General features: G+C 37.7%; 1 protein-coding gene across 1 annotated transcript; it reads right to left on the reverse strand.

Annotated features, from left to right (window-relative positions):
- Positions 1-7,604: 7,604 nt before the first annotated feature.
- Positions 7,605-13,039, reverse strand: LOC126993509 (uncharacterized). The gene is made up of 2 exons (XM_050852645.1): positions 12,557-13,039; positions 7,605-7,610 (listed from the first exon to the last, which is right to left on the reverse strand). The coding sequence occupies exons 1-2, from the start codon at positions 13,037-13,039 to the stop codon at positions 7,605-7,607; spliced, it is 489 nt and encodes a 162-aa protein (XP_050708602.1).
- Positions 13,040-13,340: the final 301 nt, after the last annotated feature.

Below are 13,340 nucleotides of genomic sequence, written 5' to 3' on the forward strand. Positions count from 1 at the left end.
TATTAAGCTGTAATGTTTCCAACACATTAGTTGTGATTAAAGCAACATGGAATAGTAACTAAAGAGGATAAATTATCACTGAGAACAAGAGGTTCCTTACTATATTGTGGTGAGCTTGATGGCCGAGTCGAGTTTCCTCCAACCCCATCAAGTTCACACCCTGTTGAGAGGCAATTTTTTAATCAAAGTGAAAAATGGATGCAAATGGTCACTAAAATTAGTTATTATACTTGGTGTCACAAATTCAGGCAAATAATTTAAGGAAGGACTCCCAGACTTGGCGTCACTGATGAGGTAAATGATCTTGTGCACTCATTGGGCTATAATATATACATTGTTATAATGTGTATTATTGTCTTGTTACTACTGATAATGGAAATACATGTCAGGATTAATGATTAAATACAAGGAAAAAAGAATCATGTATGGAAATTGTGAACTTTTAAGTTCATGTAACAAACAAGGTTTATTATACACAAAAAGGTTGGATACTTCAGATGTAAAAGATTTTTGGATGTAACATCACCCCCTTCCTCCATATTGGTTCTTTAAAGCAAGGGTTGACTACAGCTCATTATTATTTGCGGCAGGTTTAATGACACTTTTTTTAGTGCAAAGCATCTGGAAATCAATGATCATTATGGAATACTTCTCATGAGTAGCTACTAAAACTTAACAACCTAGAAGGATGCACAATCAGACTATAAAAGATAGATATATTATAAGACATAGCCACATTGTTGGATCCAAGGGGGGGCCCAGGGGGCTCGGGCCCCCCAATGGTCCAGAGTGATCCAGGAAAACTAGCTCAAAAGCGCGCTGCTGCTAAAACAATGCATTGGCACAAAGTCCAGGCCGTTATACCCATTGATTTAGGTCAGTCCACCAGTTTTTCGAGATCAGGACTGCTGAGAATGGCTAATCGGTAATGCTAATGCTCCTTCCATCCGCAAAAAGTCTGACGTCCACCCCCAAACTCATTTCCTGGATCCGCACCCAAAGACATACCATAACATAGTTCAGTGATCATGGAAAAAAAAAAAAAAAAGGTAAGACAATCAATATCCAATCATTTCGGGATACACAAATCAGCATCCATATGAAGGAATTCTACAACTTAAAAGTGATGTTGAGCAGGGCATGTGTTAAGTGACTTGCACAATCTATTTTGTGATGTCATAATTAGATTAATAACACAACAATCAACAAACACTAGATGAAGTATTCATACCAAAATCAGTACATGGAGCTGGTGCACTGCAATGGGGAGCACATTCCTGCAGCCTATATAGCAAGAGGGTTGGATGCTGCTATGTACTTCAGGGGGTGGCTAAATGTCTTCACCCTTGGCCTCTTTCTTGGACTCTCCCCCTCATCTGCCACATTATCTTGGATGATATCGGACGTATTCGGATCTGTTGGGATGTGGTTGTATTAGATGTGGAATAACATACGACAGTGGAACATGGAAGGAAAGAGTATGTCCACACGGTAAAATACAGAGATGAGGATTGCACTGCATTAGTTAAGTGATTGCAAGATGTAAATTGAAATTCTTTGGATACTGAAAGGATGTACGGGGACAACTGGGTGAGAAGGGAGAGAGATGCAGATTTTTATGTTATATAGCTAGTTACGTACATCAATGAAAACTTAGGACATACACCTTCAGAAAGACCACAATTTTGGCTGCTAGACAGAGAAGCACTAAATGTCAAAGTGCCAGGACACTGAAGGAAGTAATAATAAGAAAAGCAATAATAATTAATGAGTATAAATATATTTCTGATATTTTTGTTTATCTTAATACTAGTATTAGAATTTTCAAACACTAATAATATAATAAATAAATATTGATAAATTAGTGAAAATAAATACATTAATTGTACTAATACTACCACTAACAATATTAACAGCACTGCACCTAAGAGACTGAGCAATAAACTGAGTCTGAAATATAACCATAATTGAACTGTCTCTGTCTGAGTGTTATGTGAAGCTTGCTCCATGCACCGTGATAGGAGTGGCATAGATGCATGCAGGTTGCTGAGATACCTACAGTCACCAGCCACTTGTAGATATGGCACAAAAATGTGTTGGAAGCATTGGCGGCCAACTTCTATTTATTTAATTATTATTTTCTTTAAACAAAGGAGACAGCTCAAGGGCAACAAAGTGTACTAGAAAAAAAGCCCCGCTACTCACCGCTCCCAAACAGACAAAAATAGAGTCTTGATACACTCTTCTTGAAGGTCAAGTTATAAGCAGGAGGAAATGCAAACGAAGGAAGGCTGCTCCAGAGTTAATCAGTGTAAGGGATGAAAGAGTGAAGATGCTGGTTAACTTTTGCATATGTTTAGCAAAATAGAACATGCAGTAATTGACTCAGATTAGAAAAGTATAGATTTAGGAAGGAAATGGGCAGGCATTGGTTTAGAAATAGGGTGGTTGGGGAATGGAACAGACTCAGTAATCACATAGTGAGTGAAGGGACGATAGCTTGTTTTAAGAGTAGACTGGATAGCTACATGGACGAGGATGACAGGTGGTAGTGGGGAGGAATCTGGAGCTGTCGTGTGTAGGCCATTCGGCCTCTTGCAGGCTCCCCATGTTCATGTGTTTAAATCAAGTGCAGCGGCCAGCGGGGCCGCGGGAGGAGGGGAGGCATGCAGTTAGCAAGTTCAGAACAGCAGTCAGCGTGAAAATGATTAGAATTCCCACATTATCATTATTTATATATATCACTTACCCCGGCTGGCATCCTTCCGTAATAAATGTAGCCTCACACCAGGCTGTGTCCTCTTTATCACCACAAAGGGACATGATTTGAGGCTCCGGCTGGTAAACGTGGCGGCCGCGGCGGTGTTATGATTTTTGAACGAGGCAGCGTTGCAATCGGAGCAGAGAAAGATATTGCTGAGAATAGCGATATAATAAATAGTATAAGTTAGACCGAGATAATTATATTCACCCACTCTTTCCCCCTACAAACCAATGATTCAATGTAAATCATTACTGGTGGAAGTCAGCGTGCGTGCTAAAACAATGAGTTGGAAAGAAAAACATGATCACCTTGTTTTTAAAGAACAGCAGTAGGGCTACAACCTTGGTTCATTCCAGTATGAATACAGAAAGGTTAAACACATAAAACACATCTAACCACTGGTAGCCTCCCACACATGCAGAGAAAGCAATATAACTGCGGTACAATAATAGCATTACTCATGACATGCAGTCAGGCTATATCTACCTGGTAAAATATATATATATATATATATATATATATATATATATATATATATATATATATATATATATATATATATATATATATATATATATATATATATATATATATATATATATATATATATATATATATATATATATATATATATATATATATATATATATATATATATATATATATATATATATATATATATATATATATATATCCTACTGTTCATTTTAATGTTTATCTCCCTATATATTTTTTTTATTTTATTTAAAATGGGAAATAATCAGACTGAAGAAAAAAGTAGCAACATTTGCTGCTTGATCCCATGTAGCAACACTGCTGATGGGTACTGGGGGTTGGGGGTGGGTCTGGAAGGGGGGAGGCGCCTGGATGTAAACAATGCTGCACCTGCGCCATCTGTTGCAACCGACATACACCACCACTCGCCCACGGTCTTCCATAGAGGTCCCCACTCCTGTTCTATAGTCTCCTTGGGTGGTACATATATACATCAAATGAAACACACTTCAGTCAAAGAAAACGGTTGACAAAATAATAAGCTAGACTTTTTTTCCGCTGCCAGATTTTATTCACCTATAATTTTGGTTATATTTTTGTCAATAGAACATAATGGATACCACTTAAACAACATTCATTCGAAAATTCCATAAAGATTCCCGATAAGTACTTCAAATTTCCCAGAAATCCCCAGATTATGACAAATCCCTAGATTTGTCCCAAAATGAGTTAAAAAGTCCCAATTTAGGAACAAATCCCCAAAGGTGGGAACGCTGCCCATCATGGCCACCAACCCTCCCTCCGCCTGATGACGTCCTGCGCCAGTTATTCAAAATTTGACTCGCTCTCCGGTAGACCTGCCAGGGCCCGTATCCTCGTCAACTATTAATACTAAACTTGGTATTAAATTTCGACTTTGGTATTAACTTCACTCTCAAAGTGTATCCTCACCAACTATTAGCCTAATACCTACTATTAAATTCGGTATTAACTTGGGAGTGCTGGGGAGGACTTCTAAACACTTAATAGTAAAGTTAATAGTAAATCCCAGACCCAGACCCATATCAACATGGCCGCCGGACTTCCTCGCCCAGCCCGCCTCCGCTCTTTTAGAGCTCGAAAGGACGCTTTGGAAATGTATACCGATGCTGAACTTGTCAAGCGGTATAGATTAGATCGTGCTGGGATAGAATATGTGACTGGTTTGGTGAGAAGAGAGCTGCAAGATCCAGTTCAAAGGGAGCATTCCCTCACCCCGGAGTTGAAAGTGATTCTGACTCTACGATACTTGGCTACAGGAAAAATGCAGCAGTGTTCGAGTGATGAGTTTGGGGTGAGCCAGAGTAGTGTCAGCAGGGCGATTGCGGAAACTGACCGCCCTCAGTGCCCCGCAGCTTGTCAGGGGGTTTATCCAGTTTTCCCTTGACAGGGCGGAGATTCGCGCAAAGCAGGCAGAATTCTACCAAATTGCACATTTCCCCGGTGTTGTGGGAGTGATAGACTGCACACATGTGAAAATAACAGCACCAAAGGAAAATGAAGTAGATTATGTGAACAGAAAAAAAACTTCCATAGCATGAACATACAGTTAGTGTTTGATGCAAACTACAAAATAATAAACCTTGTATCAAAGTGGCCAGGATCAGTGCATGATGCAAGGATCCTGAATGAAAGTGGGCTGAAGCTGCTGTTTGAGAACAACCATGTGCAAGCAAACTGCTATCTGCTTGGTGACAGCGGGTATGGTTGCAAGCGCTGGCTGCTGACCCCATTTCTAAGACCTCAGCTAGAACATGAGAGAAACTACAACAGGTAAAAACACCTCAGTAGTTTTTTGAGTTAAGGTCTGCACCTAAACCACTTACATAATTATAGTACATACAGATATTATTATTAGGTAGAATATTATTTATGAATTTCATTTTCACCAGCACCGGCTGTAAACTGCGAGTGTTACTATATATCTATAAGTATCAATCATATTTTCATTCAGCCACTTTCCTTGATACAGATACCAGCAGTACATACTTGAACCTAACCAAACGTAATACTAACCAAACCGAACGTAATGGTAACCAAACTGAACGTAATAGTAACCTGACAACGTAATACTAACCTAACTGAACGTAATAGTAACCTAACTGAACGTAATACCTACCTAACTGAACGTAATAGTAACCTAACTAAACGTAATACTAACCTAATTGAACGTAATAGTAACTTAACTGAACGTAATACTAACCTAACCGAACGTAACAGTAACCTAACTGAACGTAATGCTAACCTAACTGAACGTAATAGTAACCTTACTGAAAGTAATACTGACCTAACCGAACGTAATAGTAACCTAACTGAACGTAATACTAACCTAACCGAACGTAATAGTAACCTAACTGAACGTAATACTAACCTAACCGAACGTAATACTAACCTAACCAAACGTAATAGTAACCTAACTAAACGTAATACTAACCTAACCGAATGTAATAATAACATGACTGAACGTAATAGTAACCTAACTGAACGTAATACTAACCTAACTGAACGTAATACTAACCTAGCTGAACGTAATACTAACCTTACCTAACGTAATAGTAACCTAACTAAACGTAATACTAACCTAACCGAACGTAATAGTAACCTAACTGAACGTAATAGTAACCTAACAAGGTAATACTAACCTAATTGAACGTAATAGTAGCCTAACTTAACGTAATAGTAACCTAACTGAACTTAATAGCAACACAACCGAACTAAATGGTAACCTAACCGAGCATTATAGTAAATGAACCGGATCCGTAAAATGATGCGCCTTGCCAGTGGTATCCGAAACTATTTCCTATTTTCAACATTAAAATAATAGTCCTTGAATTTGATTTAAAAAGCGTTTCCGTGATAGTTGAAGGTTTGTAGAAAAGATGTATGAAGAGTTTGAGTTATTTGTTTTCGGAGAAAGTGAATTTTGTCATTTTACGTATAGTTACACTCACAGTTTATAGCATGCGCTTGTTAAAATAAACATTAAAAATAGTATTCTATCGAATCATTGCATATGTATTATTATTTTGTTAATGATTCAGCTGCAGACCTAAACTTAATAATTAATCATTTCACGTACTAATTTAATGCTTGTATTGAATAAGTCAATCCAAATATGTAATCGAGTTAGAAAAAACGAAAGATCGAGGCGACCACATCTACATAATTAGGTCAGGTTAGGTTAGGTTAGGTTAGGTTGCATGACTTACGTGTGAAGTAAAACGGCATACCTTAAATATTTATGTAAAAATGAGTTACGAAAAAAAATAAAATTATATTGGTATAAGTGGGGGGAAAACATATCAGTTGCCACCCAGCCCCCCCCCACAATTCTCAGCTACAGCTATTAAACTAAAAGTTGGAAGCTAGTGAGTTCGTGGTCAGTCTGTTTTTTAAACAAAATCATGTGGTGAAGACTGTGAAGTCTATCTCATGAAGTAATTCCCTGTTGTATGATTTTGTACTTCTTTGAGTTTTATGTAAAAACTGTGTATTTATTTTACTTGAGTATTTGCTTACATAATCACAAATGGTTTAAATGGAATTTGGAGGCCTTCTCGTAGTAAAATGTTCTTGTATTTTTCTGCAACCCCCCCCCCCCCCCTCAAAAAGTAATTATATATATATTTCTTACTCCAGTCATTGCTTCACAAATCGAATAATTGAAATTTTGAGAGCTTCCTGTGGTAACCATGATCATGTACTTAAAAAGAATGTAATTATTAATGTAATAACTTGCTTTTACTAAGGTTTTACGTATTCACAAATGGAAAAAATCGGAGGCATGCCTTGTACTTCCTTGAAAGTTGTAGTTTTATTTGTTACTTGGTTTATGATTACTTTATTTCTGGGGGAAAGTTGTAGTTTTATTTGTTACTTGGTTTATGATTACTTTATTCTGGGTGGAAAATTGTAGTTTTATTTGTTACTTGGTTTATGATTACTTTATTTTGGGTGGAAAGTTGTAGTTTTATTTGTTACTTGGTTTATGATTACTTTATTTTGGGTGGAAAGTTGTAGTTTTATTTGTTACTTGGTTTATGATTACTTTATTTCTGGGGGAAAGTTGTAGTTTTATTTGTTACTTGGTTTATGATTACTTTATTTCTGGGGGAAAGTTGTAGTTTTATTTGTTACTTGGTTTATGATTACTTTATTCTGGGTGGAAAGTTGTAGTTTTATTTGTTACTTGGTTTATGATTACTTTATTCTGGGGGAAAGTTGTAGTTTTATTTGTACTTGATTTATGATTACTTTATTCTGGGGGAAAGTTGTAGTTTTATTTGTTACTTGATTTATGATTACTTTATTTCTGGGGGAAAGTTGTAGTTTTATTTGTTACTTGGTTTATGATTACTTTATTCTGGGTGGAAAGTTGTAGTTTTATTAGTTACTTGGTTTATGATTACTTTATTCCAGGTGGAAAGTTCTAGTTTTATTTGTTACTTGATTTATGGTTACTTTATTTCTGGTGGAAAGTTGTAGTTTTATTTGTTACTTGGTTTATAGTTACTTTATTCCAGGTGGAAAGTTGTAGTTTTATTTGTTACTTGGTTTATGGTTACTTTATTTCTGGTGGAAAGTTGTAGTTTTATTTGTTACTTGGTTGTTTGTTTCCTTTATTCCAGGTGGAAAGCTGTACTTTTATTTGATACTTGTTTTCTGATACAAAGTCCCAGGGTGGAAAAACAACTTTATTGTGAATTCAGTGTAATTTTTTTCTGGAGAATTGTGTTTACTGAGTGAACTGGTGACCAATCTGTTACTATTTGTGTCTTGCTTGAAGATATTCATCATTGGGTTCAAAGCTATGGTATTAACGTTCAGTAGACATTATAACAAAATAGTAATTGTCAACCTATTTATCTTCATGAGATCATGGTATGACCACCGTAAGACATGCTTTTTTATCTTAGCTGCATTACAAATTCAGTATATAATTACTCTTATATTCAATAAAGTAGAGGAATCCAGTTTTCAGCATCTTCTATAACTAAGCCAACATAGTAGGACGTATGTGATATAAATAGCAGTACTCATAAGATTGTGATTTGATTATTAACTCTGCCAGTGACCAATGACTCCAAAGTGACCTAAGATTACGCGATGATACTATCTAGGTACTCCAACTGTGATTGTGAGTGTATCAGAGAACACTGGAGAGCAGCATGAGTCTAATTAATTGCCCATGAACATCTTGCCTGCATCACAGACTACATAAAACGCTAATATGATCGGTGCCTAATGGTGCAATAAGCTAATAATGTTAATATATATACATATATATATATATATATATATATATATATATATATATATATATATATAGATATATATATATATATATATATATATATATATATATATATAGATATAGATAGATAGATATAGATAGATAGATAGATAGATAGATAGATAGATAGATAGATAGATAGATAGATAGAAAACTGTCTGCCCTAATGTCCCCCCCACTTTTGAAGATCAAATGACGCCCCAGCACCCCAACTGGGTGCCGGTGCAAATCTCCTCGTTAAACACTGAGAAATTAATCGAGGAAACTGAAAAATCTTAATTAAAAAGTGCTGACTGGGGGTATTGAACCAGGGACCTTCGACATACAAAACCACATGTCTCTGTCAGTCGAGCCAATAAGGCGACGCTCAATCTCAATTGAACCCATTCACAATTGCACACACAAAAGAAATTCTGTAAATTTTGATGTACTTTGAATGAATTCGTAACCATTTATGTTGAAAAACCAGTGATTTTTTTTTAACCCATTCCACCCTAACCTTCTCAGAAATTTAAAAAAAAAAATAGTGGCAATCAATTATATAACAAAGCAATCAAAACAGCAATGAGTTACCACCCAAAAATTGTCAGCCCAAATTACCAAAACTAAATATAAACTTCTATCCATATATCTATATAAACCTTGGCTGTCTTCCTCCATTGAAAGTGGATTAGCCAAGACAAGACACACACACATTAACACTCATTACACCACTCTCTTAACTTTAAAAAAAAGAAATACTAAGATAAATATCAACTAACTAACGCCACCCTCATCAACTCTCCTCCTCTGACTAACTGTCTTCAATCTCTTAAACTTCGCCGCGATGTTACATGCTAACTGCATGCTTCTCCTCCTCCCGCGGCCCCGCCGCACAAGACTATCTATTTACTCTCATCCCTATTTTTTTAATTTAACTAATGCAAGAGTTAACCAGTATTTTCACACTTTCATCCCACTCACTGGTAAACTCTGGAACCTCCTTCCTGTGTCTATTTTTCCAATTTCCTACGACTTGAACTTCTTCAAGCGAGGAGTGTCAGGACATCTCTCTTGATCGCAGCCATTCTTCTCTCACTGTTCCCTATGGTGTGGCCGGCAAGTTTAGCACGATTTTTTTTTTTTTTTTTACTGTATTTTTGTTTCCATTGGCAGGCCATTTTGGTAGTATAAAAAAAGTTAAGAGTACGAGCACTAGTGGAACAATAATAATCCCTACAACTTAATGTACTATATGCTTCATCATTACTCATTAGATACCCATTTCACACAGGGCACATAGAGCTACACGCAATTTGGTGGAACGTGGAATTGGGCAGTTGAAGAGAAGATTCCACGTTCTTCATGGCGAGGTTCGTCTCAGCCCAGAGAAAACCTGCCAAATTGTAACTTGTTATGCTGTACTACACAATATTTGCAAGGCAAGAAACATCCAGGCACCAGAAGAGGAGGAGGAGGAGGGTGGTGGTCATGATGGCAGTTATGATGGCAGTGATAGTGACCACAATGATGCTGAATATCAATTAGATGACAACCGTGACATGCCAGAGCAGGGTCTAGCATACAGACAGGTTATAGCCAGACAACATTTTTGAATGAAATATCAACATGTAATGTCACTTTGGAACATTTAGATTTAATGAAGTTGGAGGGCGGAGGAAAATTTTCCCAGTGTAATAACCCCCCAGGAGACAGGTTTAAGCTCACACACACACACACACACACACACACACACACACACACACACACACACACACACACACACACACACACACACATAAATTAAGCCAAAGGAAGGAGGAAAAACAGAAACAGGTAACAAAATGAAGACGTGGAAATTAGAAAAAGAGTGAAGATACTGGCTAACTCTGTGCATTAAGGATGTGGAAGGAATTGTTTTTTTCAGTCAGCTTATATTCTTAACAAGTTTCATTATTTTTGTAAGATACTTTTTTGTTTCTTTTCATATTCAAGTTCCATTTTGTAAACATTAATTTTTACTAACAGTAATCTGGCCTATGGTCCAACCAAATTGTCGAATCCGTTCGGTCGTAGGCTCCCGCGGGTCCATTTCTCCCTTCTGCTCTGCCACACAGTCCCAACACCTTTTTTTTTTCCTATCATATGTTACCTTTACCTTACATATGAGAGGAAGAGATAGGTGTTGGGACTGTGTGGCAGAGCAGAGGGGAGAAATGGACCCGCGGGAGCCTTCGCCCAAACGGACTCGACAATTTGGTTGGACTATAGTTGACCTCAAGGTTGCCAAATTATCGTACCGGTTTTTGGCCCATAACTGTTGCCAAGAAATACCAATAATTAACCATTTAAACGATAACCATATATTATGAAGGCAGTTATTTGGGTAATGAAAGCAGTTTTTGGGTCGGAAATCGACAAACATAAGAGGCAGAGTACGACAATCTGGCAACGTTGGTGGACCTCCTTTGCACATTTAGGAGGCAGAGTTAGTTTTCCCAAATACTTTATGTAAACTGTAAGATATTATGTAATGAATAGAATTAGGACTAGATATTTTAAAATTTGAGATTTTTTTCATTGTCATTGATGAGTACCTACGTATTTGTATGGTTTATGGCCCAATAATATTAATTTTCCAGTCTTTAGTATTCTTTAATATTAAGTTAAAAAAAATTGTACATCAACATTATATGGTAACATCTTACCCAAGTTGCACTGTAGAGGTCTTGATTTGTTTTTTTAAACAATATTACTGGATATTGATATGTTAGTTTGATTGCAATTCCTCTTTTGGTTCTTTGTATATATGTACAATAGTTGGTTCCACGAGAACTGGCAAATATTTTCCTTCAGGGGTGGACTCGCAGACTTCATATCATTGCATGGGTGATGGTGCTGCGCGCTCATTGGCCAATTCTTAACTTGTTTTGCTGATGCGCATGAAATTGACTTTGTATTCCTACCAAAATCCTTTATGAGCTGTAAGGTAACAGACTGCACCGATAGAAAACTAATGCAATAATATCTTTATTGATAAGTGTGTGCATTTTAAACTAATATAAATTAATCTGAAACGACATTCATAACAAAACTAAGTCCGAACTGAAGGAAAATCTATGCCCATTCTTGTGGAACCAATGATAGTTACTTTAGCGTTACAGATTTCTATGCTGACTGCTCTTCTGCATGCCTCCTCCCTCCCTGCTGTGGTCTCACTGCACTGGTTGGAGAAAATCATGATTAAAAAAAACATATAGAAATAAATATGTTTTTTTTTTTTTTTAATGATTTTTTTCATATAAATTGATTTGTTATTTAAGTGATTTTTTTTTTGCAATAATCCTTGTTTTTTTTTCACTAACTACTTATTTCATTCTTATAAGGTCATTTTCATTGTAAAGAAGAGTACTTACATAAAATCCATAAGCTTATGATTATATGTAAGCACTCATCTTTGGTAATGTATATCAAACTATGGTTTCATTTAAGCACTGGACAATTTTATTACAAGAAAATGACCTCATACGAATGAAATAAATAATTAGTGGAAACAAACAAGGATTATTGCAAAAAAAAATCACTTAAATAACAAATCAATTTATATGAAAAAAAAAAAATTCTCCAGCCCTGCTGTGGAGTGAGGCCACAGCAGGGAGGAAGGAGGTATGTAGAAGAGCAGTCAGCATGGAAATCGGAAAAAAACTGCAACAGAGATAAATGTTTTTGAAGATTTACTTAATATTAAGGTCTAACTTAAGCTTCATAGCCTTGAGGCGGTAATATTCAGCCCCAGCATCAAAAAAGGTTACTGCTGCCCTATGAAAATCATCTCTCAATTCTACTGAAGAAGTAGGTTGTGATGGTGGTGGAGCAGTATCAGTTGTCATTGGGCGAGATGCTGAAGCAGTGGCTGATGTCATGGGTGCCGGAGCAACAGATGCTGAAGCAGTGGCTGATGTCATGGGTGCCGGAGCAACAGATACTGAAGCAGTGGCTGATGTCATGGGTGCCGGAGCAACAGATACTGAAGCAGTGGCTGATGTCATGGGTGCCGGAGCAACAGATACTGAAGCAGTGGCTGATGTCATGGGTGCCGGAGCAGCAGATACTGAAGCAGTGGCTGATGTCATGGGTGCCGGAGCAACAGATACTGAAGCAGTGGCTGATGTCATGGGTGCCGGAGCAACAGATACTGAAGCAGTGGCTGATGTCATGGGTGCCGGAGCAACAGATACTGAAGCAGTGGCAGATGTCATGGGTGCCGGAGCAACAGGTACTGAAGCAGTGGCTGATGTCATGGGTGCCGGAGCAGCAGATACTGAAGCAGTGGCTGATGTCATGGGTGCCGGAGCAGCAGGTACTGAAGCAGTGGCTGATGTCATGGGTGCCGGAGCAACAGATACTGAAGCAGTGGCAGATGTCATGGGTGCCGGAGCAGCAGGTACTGAAGCAGTGGCTGATGTCATGGGTGCCGGAGCAACATATACTGAAGCAGTGGCTGATGTCATGGGTGCCGGAGCAACAGATACTGAAGCAGTGGCAGATGTCATGGGTGCCGGAGGAGCAGATGCTGAAGCAGTGGCAGATGTCATGGGTGCCGGAGCAGCAGATACTGAAGCAGTGGCAGATGTCATGGGTGCCGGAGCAGCAGATGTTGACCCAGTGGGTGCTAGAGGAGGAGATGGTACCTCCTCCAGATATATTGCCTCGAATGAGCACAGCGGTGAGATGGTCTCTACGGGTACAGTTCTGAAAGAAAGGGTCATA

The sequence above is a fragment of the Eriocheir sinensis genome, unplaced genomic scaffold (genome assembly GCF_024679095.1).
Source record: "Eriocheir sinensis breed Jianghai 21 unplaced genomic scaffold, ASM2467909v1 Scaffold625, whole genome shotgun sequence".
NCBI classification, from domain to species: Eukaryota; Metazoa; Arthropoda; class Malacostraca; order Decapoda; family Varunidae; genus Eriocheir; species Eriocheir sinensis.